The 25,333-nt window shown below is 39.0% G+C and overlaps 1 protein-coding gene across 5 annotated transcripts in view; it reads left to right on the forward strand.

Moving 5' to 3' along the window:
- wwp2 (WW domain containing E3 ubiquitin protein ligase 2) overlaps positions 1–25,333 on the forward strand; it is a 196,403-nt gene that overhangs the window by 155,660 nt on the left and 15,410 nt on the right. For all 5 annotated transcript variants that reach the window (XM_063067102.1, XM_063067103.1, XM_063067105.1 and 2 more), the window contains 8 exons: positions 4,646–4,780; positions 6,161–6,236; positions 11,335–11,406; positions 12,361–12,449; positions 15,649–15,808; positions 19,192–19,325; positions 19,611–19,751; positions 20,292–20,412. In XM_063067102.1, the coding sequence (XP_062923172.1) occupies positions 4,646–4,780; positions 6,161–6,236; positions 11,335–11,406; positions 12,361–12,449; positions 15,649–15,808; positions 19,192–19,325; positions 19,611–19,751; positions 20,292–20,412 (928 nt within the window). The remainder of the gene's footprint in view (positions 1–4,645; positions 4,781–6,160; positions 6,237–11,334; positions 11,407–12,360; positions 12,450–15,648; positions 15,809–19,191; positions 19,326–19,610; positions 19,752–20,291; positions 20,413–25,333) is intronic.

The following is a 25,333-nucleotide window of genomic DNA, read 5'->3' on the forward strand; positions in this document are numbered from 1 at the left end:
GGAACCTATGGATAGAATCATACAATGTGAAAATAGCCCTTTGGCTCAACTCATTCATGTAGGCTAAGATGTCTGTCTAAGCTAATCCTATTGGTCCATGTTTGGTCCATATCCCTCCAAACCTTTCTTATCCATATATATGTCCAAATGTATTTTAAATGTTCTTTTAATACCTGCCTCAAACATTTCTTTGGCAGCTTGTTCTATGTATGCATTACGCTCGGTGTGAAACATTGCCTCTTTACTTATCCTATGTAAACCCTTCATAAACTTTTACATTTCTTTCATATCTCCTTTTAATCTTCGTTGTTTCAAGAATAACAACCACGTTTTCTTGATAACCAAAATCATCCCTAGAACCATTCTAGTAAATCTTTTATGCATAAGTCTCCATTTTTCTGTTAGGTGTGGTGACTATAATTGGATGCAATACCTCAATTGTGGCCAAGTTTTCTTTATATAGAAGTTTTAGGCCATCTCCAAGCTTTTTTAATTCAGTGTCTGTAAAGTTATTCATGCAGTCGAGTACTATTTTTAACTGTTCTGAATATGTCTGATTTATGCAGATCAGACTTATGCATACTTGCTTCCTGCTCGTCTTACCTTGTTCTTTCTAAAATATGCATCACTTCACATTTCTCTGTATTGTATGTCGTCTAACCTAGTCGCTCATATTGCCAGCCTATCTGTGTCCTTTGTATTTGATCGCTATCTTTCTCGTGACTTGTCATATTTTCAAATCTAAACCATTCAGATTAGTGTCTTGGGAAGCACTGACTGAAAAAAAAGTCATTTTACCGTGCCTTTGTTATTGAACCAGTTTCTTATCCGCACTACCCACCCTTTAGTCCATGGTTATCACTTTTGTTCATGAGCTAGAAGCCTCCTGAACACTGTTCCCTCTAAGCTGAGCAGGTGTGTAGCCACGCAGTAGCTGAAATGCTGCTGCTCACATAGCCTTTGTTGCCATGCAGCTGTTTTTTTCTTTTATATAATGTTAGTATAATTTGGAAATCTAGGTTAATATTAATTGTGAAATACCCTGTTAATAATTAATGTTATTGAATATAATCCATAAATTTTCTAAATAATAAACATACCATAATTTTTACTTTGAAGCATTTATATTGTCAATGTTTCAATTTACAGCACTGTTACAAATTGTAATAATAATCACAGGTTAGAATTTGGTAGCTCATTGTTAATAAACCACCAGCCTGTTGAATGCCGACACCATCTAAGTTTACAGTTTACAAAACTTGCTTTGTTGTACTTTATTTCATTAAACTCTTCAATTAATAAGTGAAATCAAAAGTACGTGGATTTTTCGGTTCCATTCTAAATGTTCATAGAATGCACATTACAAAAAAAAAAGTGCAACACAGTTTTCAGCCTGTGTAAAAATTTCCTGCTCGGGGCTGTGGTTGGTCTGTGCAGCTGTTTAAAAAAAAGAGAGAGGGAATGTTGCTTCTGAAGTATACATTTATGGCATCTAATGCATTTCCTCCAGCATCTTTCATCATTACCTCATCAAAAAAAGAAAAGCCATGCTAGTTTAAATGTACGTCTGCTCTTACCCCATCCTCCCACCATGCTACCAGGGATTGGGTTACTCTTGTCCTCACCCATCTCCCCACCAGCCTCTGCGCCCAGCACGTAATTCTCTGAAACCTCCACCACCTCCAACTGGATCTCACCACCAAACACATCTTTCCCTCTCCCCCCCCCAACTTTCTGCTTTCCGCAGGGATCGCTCCCTACGTGACTTCCTTGTCCGTTCGTCCCTCCCCACTGGCACTTATCCTTGTAAGCTTCGCCTGCCTCTACTCCTCCTCTGTCACTCCAATTCAGGGCCCCAAATAGTCCTTCCAGGTGAGGCAACACTTCACCTGTGAGTCTTTTGGGGTCAGGGTCATATACTGTGTTCAGTGCTCCCGGTGTGGCCCCTTGTATATTGGTGATACCGACATAGATTGGGAGACTGCTTCACCGAGCATCTACGCTCCATCTGCCGGAACTAGTGGGATCTCCCAAGGGTCACCCATTTTAATTCCACTCCCCATTCTCATTCTGATATGTCCATCCATGGCCTTCCCCACTGTTAGGATAAGGCCACACTCAGGTTGAAGGAACAACACCTTATATTCTGTATGGGTAGCCTCCAACCTAATGGCATGAACATCAATTTCTCAAACTTCCAGTAATGCCTCCAAACCTTCCCCCCTCCCCTTCACCATTGCCCATCCCCTTGTCTCTCTCTCATGTTATCTCTTTGGCCGCCCATTGCCTCCCTCTGGTGCTCCTCTCCCTCCCCTCCTTTCTTTCTTCCATAGAAACATAGAATAGGTGCAGGAGTAGGCCATTTGGCCCTTCAAGCATGCACCGCCATTCAGTATGATCATGGCTGATCATCCAACTCAGAACCCTGTACCTGCCTTCTCTCCATACCCCCGATCCCTTTAGCCACAAGGGCCATATCTAACTCCCTCTTAAATATAGCCAATGAACTGGCCTCAACTGTTTCCTGTGGCAGAGAATTCCACAGGTTCACCACTCTCTGTGTGAAGAAGTTTTTCCTCATCTCAGTCCATGGCCTACTGTCTCTTTCACCAATCAAGATCCTAGCTCTTTGCTTCATCCTTCCCCCTCCAAGTTTCGCCTATCACCTGGCGTTTCTCTCTCCCCTCCTCCCTGCTCTCAAATCTATTCTTCAGCGTTTTTCCTTCCAGTCCTACTGAGGGTTTTGGCCTGAAACGTGAACTGTAATTTTTTCCATGGATGCTGCCTGGCCTGCTGAGTCCCTCCAGCATTTTATGTGTGTTGCTTGGATTTCCAGCATCTGCAGATTTTCTCTTGTTTCTACTTGAACTCAGTGTGCTTTTCTGAAATCTACATATACGTAAGACACTGCAGTTGCTGGAATCTGGAGCAACAATCAATCTGTTGGAGGAACTCATTTGGTAGGACAGCATTTGTGGGAGGATAGGATTTAGACAATACACAAATCTATGCTTTTTTTCTGGTAACTCAGATTTCTTCAAATATCTAACTGTCCATAATAAAAAAAATGCTAGACATTGCCAGTGAAAAGATAAACAGTTAATGTTTCAGGGCTGGGATCCTTCACCTTTTCCACGTCATATTTTCCTTAGTTATTGTTTGTAAATAGTTCTCCACCGCCATCACTAAACTGAATAGTGTGTTTTTTTTCTGGCATATCTTTGCTCCCAGTTTCGAACAAGTGTCATTTTTGCTCTTAACTATTCCCCTTTTACTTGGGATATTAGAAAATGATGTCAAGCCATTTTATAAGCTCTTCCCCCTTCCTTTGAAAACTTAAAATGCTGACTAATTTACTTCAGGCATAGCCAACCTAACAAACACCTTCCAATCAATTTTATACCCAACTGTTATGATGATTACCTCCCTTCTACTGGATTTATAGCAAAATTCTCTCCCTTGGGGAAGATTGATGCAAAGTATTCAGTTGTAAGAGTGTACCATGTCAATGCCTGAAATAAAACTGAAAAAGCTGGAACTAGTTAGTAGCTCAGGTGGAGTCTGGGGGAGAAAAGGAGTTAATGTTTAGATCATTGACTATTAATAAGATCTTGGAGAAAAATGAATATAATGCTTTGCAGTTCTCTTCTAAGGATATATTACCCTTTGGGTGAAGAACTATTTTCTCAGCTCTGCACTGAATGACTGACACCTTATTTTAAGTTTGTAATCCCTGGTTTTAGAGAGGGGAAGCGTCATCTGCTGTTAAGTCCATTAGGAACTTGGTACACTATAGTGAATGTGGGAGAAGTAAAACAGAAAAGGATTTGTGTAGGATTAGACTAAAAATGACAAGAAACCTGTTGGAGGAACTCAGTGTGTTGAGCAACCTCTGTGGGAGGAAAGGGATTGTCCATATTTCAGGCTGAAACCGACAAAATAATACAAACCAAGAAGTTCACCTTTACACATTTTAGAAGTTCCTTTTTCTTCATTACTTTAGCATTATCCTAATCAATAAGAGAATAATCTGACTTTGTTAGTCTCTGCAGTTCTTGTCCATCTCTAATTTCTCAGCAAATTTTCTCCTTTGTCTTCCTTTCACTGCTTGGTGGCCCATAGATGCTATCAGCAATTCAATAGCTCCTCGCTCCTTAACCCTAACAAAATAGTTCCTTTAAGTCTTCAGGAACATCTCTTTCAAGCACCATAATGTACTTTTTCCCTCTCTTACCTTTTATGAATAAATTGCCTCCATGAATATTAACGCTTCAAATTATTTTCCCCAAAGTGCTTTAAGTTAAAATTAAGAGTACTTATGACAGTTTTGAATCTTCATTTTCTAAAAGCTTCTTTACCTTTTAAAGCAGTACAGAAATATTACCATAATTCTTAATGAGGATCTTTGATAGTTTGAGACTGGAGGAACAGGTCTTCAGTTCACATCACATCCTTGATCATTACCAGTGAACAATAGTTCTTTCTGGGAAAACAATATTACTGAATCATTCAAAAAGAAAGGAATTTACAGTACTCCGGTGCACATTCGTAAAACCTGAAAGTAATTGATAATCACTATGAGTATTTCAGTTCATCTATCAAATGAGATATTCCTATAACACGGGTTAAAATTGCATTTTCAAAGGATGATCCAAGAATCCCCTCTGCCTCCTGGCTGGGAGATGAAGTACACAAATGAAGGGGTTCGATATTTTGTGGACCATAACTCTCGTTCCACCACCTTTAAAGATCCTCGAACTGGATTTGATTCCACCTCCAGGTAAATATGTTTTCCTTTAAGATTTTTCATTATTTTACACTTTGTCAAAAATATGGGAAGTTATGTTTCTAACATTTTACTTAGCGCAAATTGTATTAATCTATTTTTTATCATTTGTCTTCATAGTTTCATTTGACCAACGGATGGCAAATATCAACTAATATAAAATTGATAAGTGTGCTGTGGTTGAGGATTGCTTGGTCATATTAATCTAATTGTGTTGAAGAAATCTAAAGACTAATACTGACTGGGGTCTAATGTCACCTCAGTACTCATATGAAGAATATTCAATTTTAGGTCATAACTCCTTCAATGAAAAGTCAATTTTGAACATCAGAATCTTTATTCACGTTGAAGTTACCAGTTAACTTCAGATCTTATGAATTCTCCTTGATGAATTAATCAGATCATCAAACTTGAAAACTGTTGGATTTATTGTTTATCTTTTAATGAGCTAAATAAAAAATAATAGCTTTTTGTGGTTTTGATTTGTATACCAAGTTGTATTAGAGAATAAACACTAAAACATACTGAAGTCCCAAAGCCTACCTTTCTTTTATATGTTTTCTAAACTAATGATTCGGATGTCGACTTCTGCTTTGTGCAATGCTTTTATTTCAATTTTCAGAGAAAGAACTATTAAAATACTACCAACAAATTGTTGTTTATATATCATGGTGATATCTTTGCTTTTAAAAGTGTCACCATACATCAGGAAAAATTTGAGGTTCCTGTGGCCTATTTTCCTTATTTCTTCTGCAATAGGTAGTCTTTTATTTCCTTCATCTGTGGACCCAAGGAAATATCTACTCACTGCTGCCAGCTATGAAGACTAGTAGCAAAAGAATATCTTTTTTGTTTGAGTAGTGATATGATAAAACATTTTAGAAGCTGGAGTCAATTATCCTGTCAGCAAACTTAAGATGATTCAAGTGATTGAGTCCCTTACAATAATGTATCTGAAATTGAGACTCCCAGCTTTTTGGGGAGAGTGGCGGTTATCTACTGAGAGAGCCCTTTAATTTTTGTTACCAATTAGTATTTAGACAAGCTGGAAAGAAGAAGCAGGACTATTTTGTATTAATAACTGAATTCATTGTGCTCCAAAACCAGTTATCAGAAAGGGACATATTTGACAAATTTTTCAATAAACATACTGCGTGCTTGTACTTTGAATACACCCATTCCTTACTTCATAAAAAATGGTATTTACATAAATCATATTTTATGTCACTAGAAATACAGTTCAAAGTTAGGTACTATTTCTTCAATAAATCTCCAAATACATTGTTGAATCACTAATTGCCTTGCGATCCAATTTTGTTGTGGTTAAAATAAGTTGACCTCAGTGCAAACATAAGCTTTTTAATAACTTCACAGTGCAAGAAATGGGTCTCCAGCAGCGTACGACCGAAGCTTTCGATGGAAATATCACCAATTCCGTTTTCTCTGCCATGTGAGTACAAAGTTTCTTAAGAAATAGAAAAGATTTTTTTAAAAATTTGGTACTTGTAAATTGAAGGGCAACACATAAATTGTGAAGAAAATTGCTGCAAATATATAATTGTCGTAATACAATTTTAAACTACACCCTGCTCCTAATTTATTTTTCTATAGAGACTCGCCCTTATCAGATCACTCAGCTCAAACCAAGACTTTTGCTGGATGAAACAATGAGAAACATTCTTCTGTTAAACACAGGTTTAGAATGTGCCATAAAAATATCAAAATCAGATATTTATTCAATCTTTTCAGCAAAGGAATAGCACAGTTGTGAAAAGAGATTATGTATAAAAACAAAATTGGAGCCAAATTTTAAAAAATTGAAATTATGTTGTTTTGAGAAAAGGTACAGAGCCAGAAGTTTTAAAAATTGGTAATAGCAAATAAGCTATTACTTTACATTAATCTCTTGATGTAAATATATACACACATACCTTCCTTTACTATATTGGGAAAAACAGACTTTGAATTCTTCATACCTAATCTGTGTCACCTTCATGGTTTCCTTCCATTAAGGATGTTGGCGATTGTAGGGATGACTTACAGCAAATTGAAAAGCTTGAGCATGTGGATATTAAGAAAGAGGATGTGCTGGAGCTTTTGGAAAGCATCAAGTTGGATGAGTCACCGAGACCGGACGGGGTGTACCCCAGGCTACTGTGGGAAGCGAGGGAAGAGATTGCTGAGCCTCTGGCGATGATCTTTGCATCATCAATGGGGACGGGAGAGATTCCGGAGGATTGGAGGATTGCAGATGTTGTTTCCTTATTCAAGAAAGGGAGTAGGGATAACCCAGGAAATTATAGACTAGTGAGCCTTACTCCAGTGGTTGATAAGCTGATGGAAAAGATCCTGAGAGGCAGGATTTATGAACATTTGGAGAGGCATAATATAATTAGGAATAGTCACCATAGCTTTGTCAGAGGCAGGTCGTGCCTTATGAGCCTAATTGAATTTTTTGAGGATGTGACTAAACACGTTGATGAAAGTAGAGCGGTAGATGTAGTGTTTATGGATTTTAGCAAGGCATTTGATAATGTACCCCATGCAAGACTTACTGAGAAAGTAAGGAAGCATGGGATCCAAGGGGACCTTGCTTTGTGGATCCAGAATTGGCTTGCCCACAGAAGGCAAAGAGTGGTTGTAGATGGGTCATATTCTGCATGGAGGTTGGTGACCAGTGGTGTGCCTCAGGAATCTGTTCTGGGACCCCTTCCCTACGTGATTTTTATAAATGACCTGGATAAGGAAGTGGAGGGATAGGTTAGTAAATTTGCTGATGACACAAAGGTTGGGGGTGTTGTGGATAGTGTGGAGGGCTGTCAGAACTTACAGTGGGACATTCATAGGATGCAAAACTGGGCTGAGAAGTGGCAGATGGAGTTCAACCCAGATAAGTGTGAAGTGGTTCATTTTGGTAGGTCAAATATGATGGCAGAATATAGTATTAATGGTAAGACTCTTGGTAATGTGGAGGATCAGAGGGATTTTGGGGTCCGAGTCCATAGGACACTCAAAGCAGCTGCGCAGATTGACTCTGTGGTTAAGAAGGCATATGGTGCATTGGCCTTCATCAATCGTGGGATTGAGTTTAAGAGCCGAGAGGTAATGTTACAGCTATATAGGAACCTGGTCAGACCCCACTTGGAGTACTGTGCTCAGTTCTGGTCACCTCACTACAGGAAGGGTGTGGAAACTGTAGAAAGGGTGCAGAGGAGATTTACGAGGATGTTGTCTGGATTGGGGAGCATGCCTTACAAGAATAGGTTGAGTGAACTTGGCCTTTTCTCCTTGGAGTGACGGAGGATTAGAGGTGTATAAGATGATGAGAGGCATTGATCATGTGGATAGTCAAAGGGTTTTTCCCAGGGCTGAAATGGCTATCACAAGAGGACACAGTTTTAAGGTGCTTGGAAGTAGGTACAAAGGAGATGTCAGGGGTAAGTTTTTTACGCAGAGAGTGGTGAGCATGTGGAATGGACTGCCGGCAATGGTGGTGGAGGCGGAAACATTAGGATCTTTTAAGAAACTCCTGGATAGGTACATGGAGCTTAGAAAAATAGAGAGCTATGGGTAACCCTAGGTAATTCCGAAAGTAAGTACATGTTCGGCACAGCATGGTGGGCCGAAGGGCTTATATTGTGCTGTAGTTTTTCTATGTTTCTAAGCTACTCAGATAGACCAGAGAACATAACAGTGCACAACACAGGAACAGGCAACAAGCTCTTCAGCCCACTGTCTGCACTTACCACGATGCTGCTCTAACTAATCCTATCCAGCTGTATGCAGTCTGTATCCCTCTCTTCCCTGCCTGCTCGTATGTCTGTCTAAATATCTCCTAAACCTGCATTTGCTTCTACCACTTCCTCTGGAAGTGTGTTCCAGATACCTACCACTCCCTGTGTGAAACAAAACCTGTCTTTCATGTCTCCTTTAAACTTTACCCCATCACTTTAAGTTTGCAATCTCTAGTGTATGACATTTCCACCTTGCTTAAAGGACTCTGAATATCTGCCCTATCTACATCTGTGTCATAATTTTATAAACTCCTATCAGGTTGCCCCTCAGCAGCCAGTTCTCCAGAGAAAACAACCCAAGTTTGTCCAATCTCTCCTTGATATGTTATTTACATTTACACACGTATTACAGCTCACGAGATGGAAATGGAACTTGAGAATTTCATATTCAGGTTCATTTTATCTTATAAATAAAACCTTGGTTTTAGGTAATGCAAAAGAGCAAGTTGGGGATGGGCTTGCCCTCATCTGCTAGTTTGGCCAATAACTCACTTCCAGCTCTGACATTGGAACTGAGACCACAAATGTATTAGTGTCACTTGAAAATACAGATCATGTTCGATGTACGTGGCATTTTAAATACGAGTATAATGCTAAAAAAATTTTCTTTGCGATAGTTATTTTTTCTACGTCTTTATAAGGGATATGATAAACGTCACGTGGCTAAACAAGTCACTTTACATCGTTAAAGATAAGTCGAACCCCAATTTTTTAAGGTGCACTTGTCATAAATAAAACTTATTAAAATCTTTTTAGTGGTTTTGATTACATTGTACCTTGTCAGCCCAATATGTAGAGAGTTCAACCGTTAAGATTTTGGCATCGTTTACTACAATGGTACAAAATTGACAACTCAAAAGTCTTTTGGCACTTTTGAAAACAAATGAGCCTCGGGGCCTGAAGGAGCTTGCTACTTTTAGCAGAGTTTTGTACAGCTAGTTAGGACCCATCTGGTGTGCTTGTTACGAAGGTATGTTAGAGGTTCTGACCAACACCTTCGGGGATGGCCAGAGTGTCCCTATGTGGTATATAAATAAATTACTGCATGTACATTGAGTTACTGATATCCGCCAATTAACGTGCACCTCTACTGTCAGCTGGAGACAGTGCCTCTGGGCTGATCAGCATTCAAAAAGAAGATAGTGGAACATTGGATAAAAGCAGTATGCCCTAGAGGTATCAGGTTGGCTAGTTCCTCTACATGGTTCTAACTCCATAACCAAGTTCGCAGATGACACCATGGTGGTTAGTCTGATCAGAGGGGATGATGAGACGGCCTACAGGGACAAGGTCCAACACCTGGCTGCGTGGTGTGCCGACAACAATCTGGCCCTTAACACCCAGAAGACCAAGGAGATCATTGTGGACTTCAGGCATGCCAGGAGTCACACTCACGTCCTCATCTACATCAACGGAACTGTAGTGGAGTGTGTATCAAGCTTCAAATTCTTGGTGTCCACATTTCTAATGATCTCACCTGGTCCCTGAACTCCTCCATCCTGATCAAAAAGGCACAACAGCACCTTTATTTCCTGTGGAGCATCAAGAAAGCTCACCTCTGTCCCAGGAGACTGACGGACCTTTACCACTGTCCCATTGAGAGCATACTCACCAACTGCATCTCATTGTGGTATGGCAGTTGTCCCGTATCGGACCGCAAAGCACTCCAGCGTTTGGTGAAAACTGCCCAGCGGATTATCGGCACCCAATTACCCACCATTGGGAACATCTACCATAAACGCTGCCTGGGCGGGGCGAAAAGCATTATCAAGTCCTTACCATGGACTTTTTATTCTCCTCCCATCCAGTAGGCGCTACAGGAGCCTCCGCTCCCACACCAGCAGGCACAGGAAGAGCTTCTTCCCTGAGGCTATGAGGCTGTGACCCTGCTGAACCTCACATCACAGTGCTAAGTGGTATTGCATCCGTATTGTATTGTCTCAGTACTTTTATATTTGTGTGCTGTAGCACTTTTTATTTGCAGTTATTATGTAAATAACACTATTCTTTGCATTTCTGGTCAGAAGCTAACTGTATTTCATTGGCTTTGTATCCGTACTCAGCATAATGACAATAAAGTTGAATCTAATCTAATCTAATCTGATCTAATCTAATAAATATCATCTGTCCCAAAGAGGTGCTGCAGAAAAATTTGCGTGGTCCTGTGGACATACATCTATTGATGCTTCTGGACACAACTTCAGTGATGTTCCTGGAATCATCGGGTGTTTCGGGTCTTTCAACATCATACAACCTCCTCCAGGTGACCCAGCCGGGGCTGATCAGACCCCAGCTTGTGTCCAGATGGCTAGTTACTTATGACTCCATGGCTCCCCTCTTTTGAGCCACAGCCATCTTGAGGCCCTCTCTGCCGCATCGGTGGTACTGTGGATGGCTCTCCTCTTCCTCTCTCCCTCGATGCCCAAAATGCTGAAGGCTCTAACTAAAGAACGGGCTACGAATCCCTTACAACCAACCCCCACTGGGAGACACCTCGCTCTCCATCCAGCCTGCTGACAGTTGCTGACCAGTCCTGCGTACTTGGAGAGCTTCCTTTCAAAGGCCTCTTCCAAGCTATCTTCCCATGGGACTGTCAGCTCCAGCAGCACCACTTGCTTAGTAGACTCAGACACTAGGACGATGTCTGGTCGCAGGGTGGTGGTTAAACAGAACAGTTTATTGTATGCTATCAGCATGGAATTTTTATGGTTTAATTAATGTATCTTTGATAAGTGTTATTTGTTTTTTTTTCAGTCTAATGCATTACCAAGTCATGTTAAAATCAGTGTCTCCAGACAAACTTTATTTGAGGATTCCTTTCAACAGGTAACAAACTATTTTAAGTATCAAAATCTGATATTGAAGGGTGCATACAAAATTAAATATGTGAGCTGAATCTGGACTTATTTTCTTACAAGTACCTCGAAATTAGCATGTAGGTATTGTTGTGTATTTGAAAGTACACAGGTACACTTGAATAGAATCGACAAACAGATTTAACCAGCCTCATCTCACCACCGCCTACTAATCTGGTGACCATTACAATGATGAGCTTGAAACTTGAAACGGCTAGGTTACATCAAGAGCCATTGAATAAAACATGTTGTGTACCTGATATTGGAAAATGTTGTCTTGCTCACCGAGAGGCTGAGTAGAATAGCACATATGTTTGAGGAGTCAATCAGGTAGTGACTATAATTGCATTTTAAAGTAAAATGTTCAGATATGGTCCTTCAGATACATAGTCTGAGAGAAGTTCCTTTTACTGTTTTCTTTTTCTCACATCTGGTTCAAGTTGGCTTATCAAAAATCTCTATTTACTTTTAGCCATGGCTTGATTTCAACTGATGAAAACTGCCTGAAAATTTATGTTCTGGTTAACTCTTGCCAAGATAACTAATACTCTCCTTACAATCCACAATTTTTACTTTGTAGCCATTCTACTCCCCTTTTTCATTGGGCTCAATAATACTCTTAAACTATTAGGGAAAGAAATAATACCATTATTGTGTGGATAAGTGGAATCATGACAATATAATCATTATTATAGTTCTTTATATGTTACTTTTAATAACAGAGAAAGCAGAAATGTGCGTTCTCTGAAACATTATACTTTTAGGTCTTCATTGGAAAATAGAATTCTTGAATTTAGATTAGACAAGAAATTGAAATGAAATTGCCACTCTTTTTGCATATTTATTGTACATATAAGGTGACAGATAAAAGGTCCTGAAATTAATTTCTGAGCAATCTTTCATTTAAAAAAAATTTCCTCTGCAGATAATGAATATGAAGCCATATGACTTGCGCCGTCGATTGTACATAATAATGCGTGGAGAGGAGGGTTTGGATTATGGAGGTATAGCAAGGTGAGTAGTTCCCACAGTTGGGTAACATTTGCTTCCTGCCAACTGGGCACGGCTGGCATCACTTTCCCTTTGGAGTCACAACAGGCTAAAGCGTATAGTATAGTACAGTATGTAGTAATGAGAGGGGGCAACAGTGTTGTGGTCATTCATGTGCATTGTAAAATGACAGATTGGACAAGTGATACTGTTGTTCAGAATTTTTCTCAGCAATTTCATGACGGGGCTTCTGACCCACCAATACGATCCAATGAATTTACAAAAGTTCCCTTTTGCCATTTAGGGTCCAGGAGACTTTTGTTCAGTAAATTCTTTCTGGACAGTCAAGTGATAGTATTGGGACTACCCAGGTGATGTGTGAAGCCAGCAGACAGTCCTCAGTAAAATCCACACTCGTCACTCAATTCAAATATCTTCTGATTGATGAAGTTTAAGTGTAAATGCTCATATTTAACTTTAGTCTCTTGCACGTAAAGAATTAATAAATTTCATATTGCAGTTCAGTTTCTGAATTCTGTTTGCAACTATTTATTTGGCGCCGTAACAAAATGTTCACCTACTGCCAATCACAAGGCTCTTACTTAAAGGAGCCAATCATAAACAAGGTGTACATTTCCTTTTAAGCTCTGATGAATGCCTCTTTAATTCTCCAAGATGCTGCATTCCTTGCCTTTTAAACATTTAAGTGTGTCCCTTTCCTGGCAGGTATAACCCAAAGCAGATTAATGAGGTGGTACATTCTGGTTTTTTAAGGAATTATATGTCAATGGGCGAATAATTGAATTTCTACTGTATTGCAAAGTAAATTAAGAATGCTTATAAGATGTGGAATATTTACATATCATGTTTAATTGCGATTCATACATTTTGATTTCTGAAAGTAAGCTTACAGTCACTGACATGATTATTTTATTAAAATATTTCCTCCTAATTAACTGTTGTTTGTTGCTCCACTGTAAGTGTTGCATCATTTTTCTTAACTATGCATCTATATTTTAATTTTTTCCCATACATTTAGTGTTGGGCAGTTTTCTAATAATTCTTGTCAAATAATACGTAACTCTACAGTATCACTTGATATTTAAAGTCAAGTCATTGTTTTACAGTGTTTACCTACATGAAAGCTGATGAACACTACCTCAAAACATATTGCAAGAAATTTGGTAAATGCTGGTGCCTGATAAGGTGTTTCAATCTGATGAGAGAAAACTAATTTTCAAGGACTTTTTTTTGAATAACATGCAAAATGTCTTTGCACAGTACTGCTGCTGAAGAACAACACATTTCATAACATACATTATGTCAGTGATAGTGAATCTGATTCTGATTCATCATACCAACTGATGAAAAAACAATTTACTTTCCAAACTGCAGTAATTGCTGATGGATTTTACGTGTCTTGTTTTTGAATACACCGTATATTAATTTTATTTTAAAATTCCAAGGTGCATACTGAATTCTTGCTGGTGGTTTGTTGCATGAAACTCTAATGAAATCATAATTAGAAGCTGCAATTAAAAGTAAAATATTAAAAGTAAATATCTTTTGATATATTGTTTCTGTTATTTATTAATTTAAACTGGTCATCAGAAGAGAAATTGTGCAGAATTCAATATGGTATGTTTTCCTTAACAGTGCAGCTTCTAATGTGAGCCACATTTCTGGGACTGCTTATTTTACTTATATTTTCAAAGTTGCTATCTTTCTTGGTGGATGGAGTATCTGTACTATTTTGAGCTCCCGTCATCTCTTCATGCAGCCTCTTTCCTCTGTGACCTACCAGTGGTTTTACCCTATGGTAGGTTACGTCATGCTGTTCTACCACAGGGTAGAACCACGGACAGGCTGCTGAGAATCTTCCTGCATCGGTGGAATTCACTTGTCTTTATGCTGTGGTTCCTTGTTCCTCCATGACTTAACTGTGCTCAGCGGATAAGCTGTAACTCTATTCTGTTGACAGTAATGTGAAGCATGTGGATATATATATAAATTCATCCTATCAAGAGATGAGCAGGATGGAAAATTTTATATTTGACAATTCTACCAGATCAAAGATAAAAATAATTATTGTTGCAATCAAATCAGTTTTTAATTTCTGCTAATCCTTTGAGAAATGGAAAGTGATTGTGTTCACTTTGCATATTGCCTGAAACAGGCTATTTACCGAACACAGCCTGTACGGTGACTACCTTCCATGCCTCAGATTGAGCCACTGTATGGATATTCCTACAGAACAATCTTATCTCTGGTCTTCCCTTCCATTGGCTGTGCTTGGAAACTTGACTAAATTGGGAAATTGTGTGAGACTCCGGCACAAATGAGCAGATATGCAGTTCCACCAATTAGCTTAATCATCTACTTTAAACCTGCATTAGTTTAAGTAAAACATATGCAGTGGTATTGAAGTGACATGAAGGTGGAAAACAGCGTTCTAAAGTCAATACCAAGCCAGGCGATAGCACAAGAATTTACTTACTCAGTAATCCTATGTACATAAGATTATTCCTTTGAATATGGAGCCAGAGCACCAACACACTCTAAATTAATATTGAATCTTACCTAACTGAGGCATAGCTCAGGATATGCAAAATATGAAATTACAACACTGGGGAGTTGATGCAACGTATAGAGAATGGGACCAATTTAAGGTTAGTGTAAGTGGGTGTCTCATGGTCAATGCAGTCTTGGTGGGCTGGATGACCAATTTCCATCCTGTATCTCTCTCGAGTTCCAAGGGTACTGTTCTGTGATAAAGACGGACTTATCCTTAATGCAGAGAAAAACTTTTGCTGTTCATTTAAATATTTGTATCTGACATGGGAATCTGTGGTGCTTGCTATTCACTGTCAACTGTGAAAGTGGCTTTATGTATAATGGAGAGGGAGAGTTTCTGAGCTTTTAATTTGTTTACTATTTCTGCAATTGTACATAAGTTGGAGCAATTACTAGAGAACTCTGTCAGTTGAATTGCTGCAGTATTAGACAAATCATTGTTTCTGAGTAAAGATACGGATAACATGCAGTTTATATGCATCAAAAATAGAGAAGAGCTATTAATTTTTGGATGCAGAAGTGTGGTGAAAAAACAATTCATGCAAATATATTTTAATATTTGAATATCAAAGGATAAGTTCTGCTTTTGACACAATTTTAGTTAAAGTTTCAACATTTATTATTGGAGTTTATTATTATTATTCCATAGAGAATGGTTTTTCCTGCTTTCCCATGAAGTTCTCAATCCAATGTACTGCTTGTTTGAATACGCTGGAAAAAACAACTACTGTTTGCAGATAAACCCTGCGTCATCAATTAATCCAGATCACCTGACCTATTTCCGTTTTATTGGGAGGTTCATAGCAATGGTAAGTCCTGTGAAAGAAGTAACTAAAATCTAGCACAAATACATGCCTATGCTCAAAATACTATGCATGGAACTTGTATGTTTTGATAGTTTGGAAACAAAGTGGAACCCGTGTAGTGACGTTTATGTCTTAAGAACACCCCACAATATATTGCAACCAATAAGCACTGTTGTAATGTTTAAAAATTAAGTAACAATTTCTGCACTGCACAGCACTGGTGAAATAGATTTTGTTAGTAATTAAGTAGTTTGAATGTAGACTGGGATCCTGCAATGACCTCTTTGGTCTTCAGATAAAGCCAAGGATTATTTTGGTCCAAAGAAATGAGCTAGCAAAGTAACAGTATAGATTAACAGGATAGATTATTTATCAAATTCCTGAGTGAGGTTTGAATCCACATCCTTCTATTTCAGGTGAGATAATACCATGGAGCTGTGAATCACATACATGCCTTCTAGCACAAGCACTATAATTGTATTGCAAATGAACTGGATTGATCTTTCTATGCTTTTCCATCATCAAAAATATGTGTCCAATGACAGGCTTCCTGCAGCAAAGTTGAAGTTGCAAGTTACTGTGAATGTTGCCTTCCACTTTACTTGTCTTCACTGTCTTCCATGGTGAACTACACTAAATTTGTTTCTTAAATACCAAATCTATTAAAGAGTATGCTTAGACTGTAATGATTTCATTTGGGGTTATCCCTAATTATTTTAATCAATCCTCTGATTCTTCAAGTGCTTTACTGATGCCTTATTGATTGTTATACCAAACCATATGTCTCTAGACATACTTTGCCTTACTTTACAAAGTTATGTATTGTAATGTATTTCTTTTGTAAATTATTTATGGGGAACACTGCTTGGATGATCATCTCATGGCTGCCACAATGTTATGTGAATGGCGAGGTTCTCTTTATCCTGGGACTGTGATTGATTTGTTTTATCTGTTTGTCAACTGTTCAAAAGCCTGAAGCATCATGTTTGTATCAACAGGTTTTCAATTTACCAGTGAACTTGACAAGTTTACCCATCATCTCTTTCCTCGGTAGTTTATATTCTTGAATTGAATTGAATTGACTTTATTTCTCACATCCTTCACATACATGAGCAGTAAAAAACTTTACATTATGTCTCCATCTAAATGTGCAATGTGCAATTTATAGTAATTTGTAATAAATAGTATGTATAACAGGACAGTCAATAGAACATAGAAATACAATTGTATCATTGCGAATTAATCAGTCTGATGGCCTGGTTGAAGAAGCTGTCCTAGAGCTGTTAGTACCATTTCCCGGATGGTAGCAGCTGGAATAGATTGTAGTTGGGGTGACTCGGGTCCCCAATGACCCTCCGGGCCCTTTTTACACACCTGTCACTGTAAATGTCCTGAATCATGAGAAGTACACATCTACAGGTGTGCTGGGCTATCCACACCACTCTCTGCAGAGTCCTGCTACTGAGGGAAGTACAGTTCCCATTCCAGACAGTGATGCAGTCAGTCAGGGTGCTCTCAATTGTGCCCCTGTAGAAAGTTCTTAGGGATTTGGGGACTTATGCCAAACTTCTTCAACCGTCTGAGGTGAAAGAGGCACAGTTGTGTTTTTCTCACCACACAGCTAGTATGTACAGATCACGTGAGATCCTCGGTGATGTGTATGCCAAGGAACTTAAAGCTGTTTACCCTCTCAACCCCAGATCCATTGATGTCAATAGGGGTTAGCCTGTCTCCATTCCTCCTGTAGTCCACAACCAGCTCCTTTATTTTTGTGACATTGAGGGAGAGGTTGTTTTCTTGACACCACTGTGTCAGGGTGATGACTTCTTCTCTATAGGCTGCGTCATTATTATTTGAGGTAAGGCCAATCGATGTAGTATTGTCAGCAAGTGTAATTAGCACATTGGAGCTGTGGGTGGCGACAGAGTCATGGGTATACAGAGAGTAAAGGAGGTGGCTTAGGACACAGCACTGAGAGGCACCTGTGTTGAGCGTCAGAGGGGCAGAGGTGAGGGAGCCCACTCTTAGCACCTGCTGGCAATCTGACAGGAAGTCCAGGATCAAGCTGCACAAGGCGGGGTGAAGGCCGAGGTCTCTGCGTTGAGCAGCTCGATCCTGGACTTCCTGTCAGATGTGTAAGGACAGTGTGCAGAGCTGTGGTATTGCGTCATCTGTCGATCGGTTGTGTAAGTAGGCAAATTGTCAGGGGTCCTGTGTGTGTGGTAGCAAGCTGCAGATGTCGTCCTCGACCAGCCTCTCAAAGCATTTGCTTATTATTGAGGTGAGTGCGACAGGACGTCAGCCATTCAGACATGTTACCTTGGTCTTTTTAGGTACAGGGACAATGGTGGATGTTTTGAAGCAGGAGGGCACTCTACACTGGGAGAGGGAGAGATTAAAATGTCTGTAAACACAGCTGCCAGTTGTGCTGCACACATCCTGAGTACTCACCCCGGGATGCCGTCCGGTCCCGCAGCTTTGTGACTGTCCACTCATTGGAAACACCTGCATACCTCAGCCTCAGAGATGACCAAGATGCAGGTCACTTCAGCGGCTCTCCTCGGGGGCTCAGTGTTGGCAACATCGAACCGAGCGTAAAAAGATTTGGCTCATCTAGGAGAGAGGCAGCGATGTTGGCAGCACCATTGCGCTTAGCTTTGATGTTTGCTATGGTGTGCAGACCTTGCCATAAGCTGCGTGTGTTGTAGGTGGAGAGTTGTGTCTGAATATTGTTGTTTCGCTGCCTTGATGACTTTCCGTAGATCATAGCTGCATTTCTTGTGTTCCTGTTGGTTACCGGCAATGAGCTAAGCCTACTTGACTCGTTACTTGACATGCATTACTGAATGAGCAGAATATTTTAGCAGATAAATATTGGGAAGACCAGTTTTTTCCATAGTCATTGATTCAAACATTCTCTTCAGTTGTCTGTTATCTAAACCTGAATCAGGCATTTTAGAACCTAGTTGTCATAGCTGATCTGAAAACGAGCTTTTGACCTCTATTTCGACCTCTATAATAATACCTTCTCCAGCTTCACCCAATTGCCAAAATCACCAAAACCATCATCCATGCCTTTATTACCAAAACATTCACCAATACTATCTGTCAACTCAATCTCTTTAAAAGCTCCAACTCTCTATGATACCTTCATCTCCTCAATTCAGGTTTCTTAAAAATCCATGATTTTAGTCTCCCTACCATAATCTTAAATGTTTTCATCTGCCATCATTCTAGCCTCATGATATTGCAGCTTTGACTACTGCATGAGAGAATCTCAGAAGGGATCTGGGAACACTTGTTGGAAGCCCTGGTGGAAACTGAATGCTTTGCACTTTTCTTTGACCTGTATTATTAAAAAAGTGACAGTTTTTGTTTTGTTCTAGGCACTTTACCATGGTAAATTTATTGATACAGGATTCACCTTGCCATTTTATAAAAGAATGTTGAATAAGAATCCCACCATGAAAGACTTGGAATCAATTGATCCAGAATTCTACAACTCTCTGCTGTGGATCAAGTAAATATTTGATATTATTTAGCTTTTATGTGAACAAACAGACCAGCTGATTGCAAAATTATTGATACTATGTTTTCATGTACCATAAAATTTGCAGAAATTATTAGAATATTGTTTTTCTATTTTGATTGCTACAGGAAAATATATCTGGATATAATTTCACAGAGGGCAGGGTATTGCAAAAATTTGTAATTGATTCAGGAAACGGGAAATCAATACAGTATTGAGGGGATGGAAATCCTTGTGCTTTTTTAAAAAAATCCGTTTAATACTTTTCTCTTTCAGGGAAAACAATATAGAAGAGTGCGGCTTAGAACTGTATTTTGCACAGGATATGGAAATATTGGGGAAAGTAACAACTCATGAGCTGAAGAAAGATGGAGAAAATATTATGGTCATTGAAGAAAATAAGGAGGAGTATATGAGGTTAACTATAATTCTATATCTTGGATTTTAGTTTGGAAAGTTTTGTTTTTCATTTTTCTAGATCAGCAGGGAGAATTAAACTAGATACAATGTAAAATATGCTGTATTGAAAAAATACATATTGCATCAAATCAGCATTATTTTATATAGTTTGGTTTCTTATCTGCCCGGCTTTTCTGTTAATCATTATATATTTGACTCAATTTTCTATATTCTAGTCCAAAGAAAAATATATAAATTAACAAAAGAGAAGAATATTAGGAACACCAAATTGGAAGCAAGCCAGCTGCAATGTCTTAGATGCCAGTTTTTTGAAACAATGTGTTATTTTGGAAGATTTTCATAGAATCATGCCTGCTTCATTTTCCATCACAACTATCTCTATGCCATTCCTCTCTTTGGCAGTGGAGCTGATTCCAGTAAATGTAAAGCTGTTTTTCAATCCACTGCTGCCAAGACCCATCAGTAGACATAATTTGCCTTAGTCACTGTCAAATATTTACAGGAACCCGTGTTCATTTGTGCTTGCTTTCTTGTTAGGTTGCTGACCGACTGGAGATTCACCCGTGGAGTTGAGGAACAAACCAAAGCTTTCTTGGATGGTTTCAATGAGGTGGTGCCTTTAGAATGGCTGCGGTATTTTGATGAAAAGGAACTAGAGGTAAAAGTCTGCAGCCATACTCACTTAATCTAATGTAAGATCAATGCAGTGGAAACCAATTAATCCATCTGTGAAACAAATACTTGTTTCAATAGCTCTGTAGCAAACAAGTTTTAAAGGCAGCACTCAAATCCATGGGGCTGATGCTCTTATTTTTCACTCAACAATCCATTTGACAGTTTGAAAATTAAATTCTACTTTCTATTTCCTTTACTTCAATAGATTATTATATTTGAAGATTTGAAGATTTAAAGGATGCCTTAGCTATTTGGATTCCCCTCTGAAGCAGGCAGTTGTCCTATACTTGCAGATTGTTTTGTATTGGACTGAATCTTTCTGGCTGCTGATGGCCTTCCTGAAAGTAACCACCAGTGCTTAGCCATACAGTGGAGGGAAGTCCTGGCCTTGATGCATTAACTGTTCACTTACAGAGCGACAGATATTCTATGTGGAGTGTCAGAGTAGAACACAGTCTCACCATTCAGATCCTGTGCTTGGTTAGACCCAAGGTCTGAGATCTCAGTAATTTCATTGGGGATTCTCTGTAGGTTAGAAAGCAAATTTACTTTAATTTGTTGTTTCTAATTGTGTGTTTTATAGAAAAAGAAAATAATAAATCTGTTTTAATTAATTTGATTAGTTTTCAAATGTCTTGGAACAACAACAGTCAGGAATGGGATGGTAAGTAGTGGCAATATTTGCACTCCAGAAGTGCAAGGCAGTAACAGTCTCCAAACAAAAGGAGAGCCAAACCGCCTACCAGTCACATTCAGCAGCATATCCAAGTGGGTCACCATTGACCAGGAAGTATACTGGATTGGCCACGCAAAAACTGTGATGAGAAGAGGAGATCAGAGTCTGGCTATTCTTAAACAAGTGACACATCCCAACATCCCAAGGGCCTTCCGCTATTTGCAAGACAAAAGTCAGAAGTTTGATGGAATACTCTTCTCGCCTGGATGAGTGCAGTGTCAAGAAAACATGTGGAACTCAGAACTATCCAGAAGGTGCTGGAGGAACTCAGCAGGGCAGGCAACATCTATGGAGAGGAATAAAGAGTTGATGTTTCGGCCCTAGACAAAGCAGACCCCTTGATTTGCATCCTATCAACCAACTAAACGTTAATTCCCTCCACCACTATTACACAGTAGTTGCTGTGCATATAATTTACAAAATATACTGTAGTTGCTTGCCCAAATTACTCTGACACAACCTCATAAACTCCAGATCTCTACTACCTCCAAGAAGGGCAAGGTCAGTGGGCACCTGTAACAGCCACTACTTACAGGTTCCCTTCCAAGCATTCTAACGTGGAAATATATAACTGGTGCTTCATTGTTGCTAGCTCTAAATCCAGGAACTCTCAATCCAGCAGAACTGTGGGAGTACCTTAAATGTGAGGGCGGCTTGTTTAAAGTGCTTCACCGAAGAGGCACTTAGGGTAGGCAATAAATAATGGTCTTGCCAGAAATGCCCTGATCCTGAAAAGGTATTTTAAAAAAATGAATAAACTGTTAAATTGAATGGATGACTCGTGATAAACCTGGCCTCATAGAGTACTACAGGACAGAAACAGGCCCTTTGGCCCATCTAGTCCATGCCAAACCATTAAGCTGCCTTGTCCCATCCACCTGCACCGGAACCATACCCCTCCATACCCCTCCCATCCTTGTACCTATCCAAATTTCTCTTCAGTGTTTGTTGAAATCGAATCCATATCCACCATTTCAGCTGGCAGCTCGTTCCACACTCTCACTGCCCTCTGAGTGAAGAGATTTCCCCTCGTATTCCCCTTAAACAAGTCACCTTTCACACTTAACCCATGGCCTCCCGCTCTCGCCTCACCCAGACTCTGTGGAAAAAGCCTGTTTGCATTTCCCCTATTTCTGCAGCTCATAATTTGGTATACCTCTGTCAAATCACCCTTCATCTCTGGAGCGTAACAGAATGAGGAGAGATTTGATAGTCATATCACAACTGCTATATTCCCTTTATCTAATCCATCCCTGTACAATTTCTCTGAAACTTAACACAGATTTGTTTTTGGTTTCCCAGTCCCAGACAAAGGCATTTGACCTGTAATACTTGTTTCTATTTATGCAGATGTTACCTGACCTGCAGTGTGTTCCACATTTTTGATTTTTATTATAAATAAATTAGCTGAGTGAGGAATAAGATTGATATGAATAGTGGGACATACTATGTGTTCTATGTTAATAGAAATACAGTCAGAAATTATTCCATTAAAGGGATATCTAGCCCCTTAATATTTTTATACATCTTATAATTAAGTATTCTTTCAACCTCTTCTGTTTGGAAAAAAACAATCCTTGCTTATTCAGCCTTTCTTTGGCTTAAATGTTCAGGATGAGTGCCAGAAAATGAATAATGTGTTAATAACATTAAGAGTGAATAACCATGGCGAAAAATAATCCTGACACAAAGGAATAAGAAGTATGTAGCTTTTGGTGTCAGTCCAATTGGTCAACATAGTCCAGTTTATATATAATTGCTCCTGATGGGAGGAGTAGAGGGGTGGAAACGGTCTCAGATACATTATAGACAATTTTTACCTCTTGAAATGTGCAACATTCTCTTTGGATATTGAGGTATTCTCCCTCATTCACCTTCACCTAGAATTACATTCGGAAAAAGCAGTTACACTAGCAAATAGATAGGGTCTACCTTGTTAGTCAGTTCGATTTGCCCACTGTGTTGCTGGTGTTTAGGGCAGCAATGCTGGTCCTCCATCTCTGGCCGTTTTCAGGGCTGCCTTCATCATGTCAGTAGCTTCCTCTCGGTTTTCACCACTGTCAGTCATGCATAATTTGGGTGGAGACTCAAGAAAACAGTTGCACTCAAATGTGGAAGGATTCTTAATTGCTGTTTTACTGGTTAGGGTTGTTGACCCTGAGCTGAACCCCCGAACCTGGAGGACTGGTGGATCACTTAGTCTGACCTCTACCCTTTGACATGGGTGACCCTACCAAGAACCAAAGTATAAAGCCTTGACTCCAGCCAACATGGCCCTCCAGGTCATTGAGGCACGCAAACCCCCAAACCCCGGACAAGATTGTGGTCCACTTGGAGGACTTTGTTAGTATTTGATGATATTTCATTTCATTTTGGATTTTTATCCAGATTAGGCCAGAACTTTCAACATAGTGGGTGCTGAAGGCTAATGACAGCCACCGCAACCCTAGGAAGTCCGAATGTAACACTGGTTAGTTTAAAAATGCATTCGAAGATTGGTTTCTTTCACCTCCTTAGTTTTCCATTCACCAGAAGTATAAATTACTTGTTGACCTTTCAATTAAGATCTGTATTTGTTTTGCATCATCAGATCTTAATTCACTTCAGCTGGGACTCTGCTGGGTATAGTCGCTAATGCTTTAGAATTCAGTGTAGCATTTCCTGGGGGCTATAAATACATGAAGTGCAATTGATATCTTAATTTGCCATCTTTAAAAGGCTATGATTTTAATCCTAGAAATAACATTCCAGGGATAAAGAATTTTAGCCCTCTGGTAAATTTTATTTATTTTTCTCCATGTGAATGATGTGCATAGAAAAAGATAATGTAGTTATTAAGTAGTGTACTTCCTGTACAGTATATTAAAATGAAAGATCAAGCCACTAATGTGTTTATATATAAACATGTAATATATAAATATGTAATATATGTTTATATATATTTATAAGAACGGCACAGTAGTGTAGTGGTGAGCACAATGTACAGTACCAGTGACCAGGGTTCAATTCCCACTGCTGCCTGTAAGGAGATTATATGTTCTCCCTGTGAGGGTGTGGGTTTCCTCAGGGTGCTCCGGTTTCCTCCCACATTCTAAAGACGGACTGGTTGGTAGGTTAATTGGTCATTGTATCCAGTTATTAGGCCAGGGTTAAACCGGGGATTGTTGGGCGGTGTGGCTCGATGGGCCTACCTAGCACTGTATCTCAATAAAAAACTGCACACCAGTCAATTAGGTTTTTTCTCTTACTTTGCTGTCACTATTAGATTTTCAATCATGTTTAAACAAGCATGTACTAATTAAAATTGATACTGCGTTTCTGTAAAGTGTAGGCAGAGTTACAGATATACTGTATATTACAGTTTTAAAACATTTCAATGCAAAGTTATTTAAGTGTAGATCCATTAGGCTGGAATTTTCTGTAGAGAGACAACCTAGACATTGTATCTGGTAGTACGCCTGTTCTATCAGTGCCTATTTATCTACAGATATTCTTCCAAGTTCATTGATATAGTCTAAGAAAACGTATAAATCTTTTAATATTTAGTGTGAACAAATCAGGCCCTGAAAATCACTGAATTCATGCATAATTTTCTTTTCAAGTGAAAATTTGAGGCACCTGATATTATTGGGTGTCCAGTTTCAGATGACATCTTCCAGCTGGAGAAAAGCTTGGAGGAGCTGGACCAGTGTCAAGGTTCATGTTGTCATCTGTATCTATGTGCAAAAGCAGAGCAGAATCAAGCCTCACAATTCTCAATAACAGTGCACATCTGAGCTGTTCTTGTTTTCACCGTTACTGGCACAGATAATCTGTATGTTTCTTTTACTGAGGTATTTGTATGAAATGTTATTCAAATTAGATGATTTACATGATATTTTAAATCTTTTCTCTCATTCCTGGCTGTGTCCATTTCTTGTTAAGATGTAACACTACTACATCCCATATATTATAGTTCCTTTTAATTTTACATTCCTCAGTTTAATTATAATACTGTTTTATTTTGTAGAATTTTCCCCTCATGTATTATTTGTTCTACTGTTTTTTTTTGCAATTAATGAATAAATTCAATTCCCATCACTTTTACCTTTCCCACTTACTCCTTATTCAGAGTTTTTTATTTACTTTCATATTGTGTTCCAAACACAATCGATTTCCAAGTACTTTT

Source organism: Mobula hypostoma, chromosome 14 (assembly GCF_963921235.1).
Source record: "Mobula hypostoma chromosome 14, sMobHyp1.1, whole genome shotgun sequence".
Taxonomy (NCBI): domain Eukaryota; kingdom Metazoa; phylum Chordata; class Chondrichthyes; order Myliobatiformes; family Myliobatidae; genus Mobula; species Mobula hypostoma.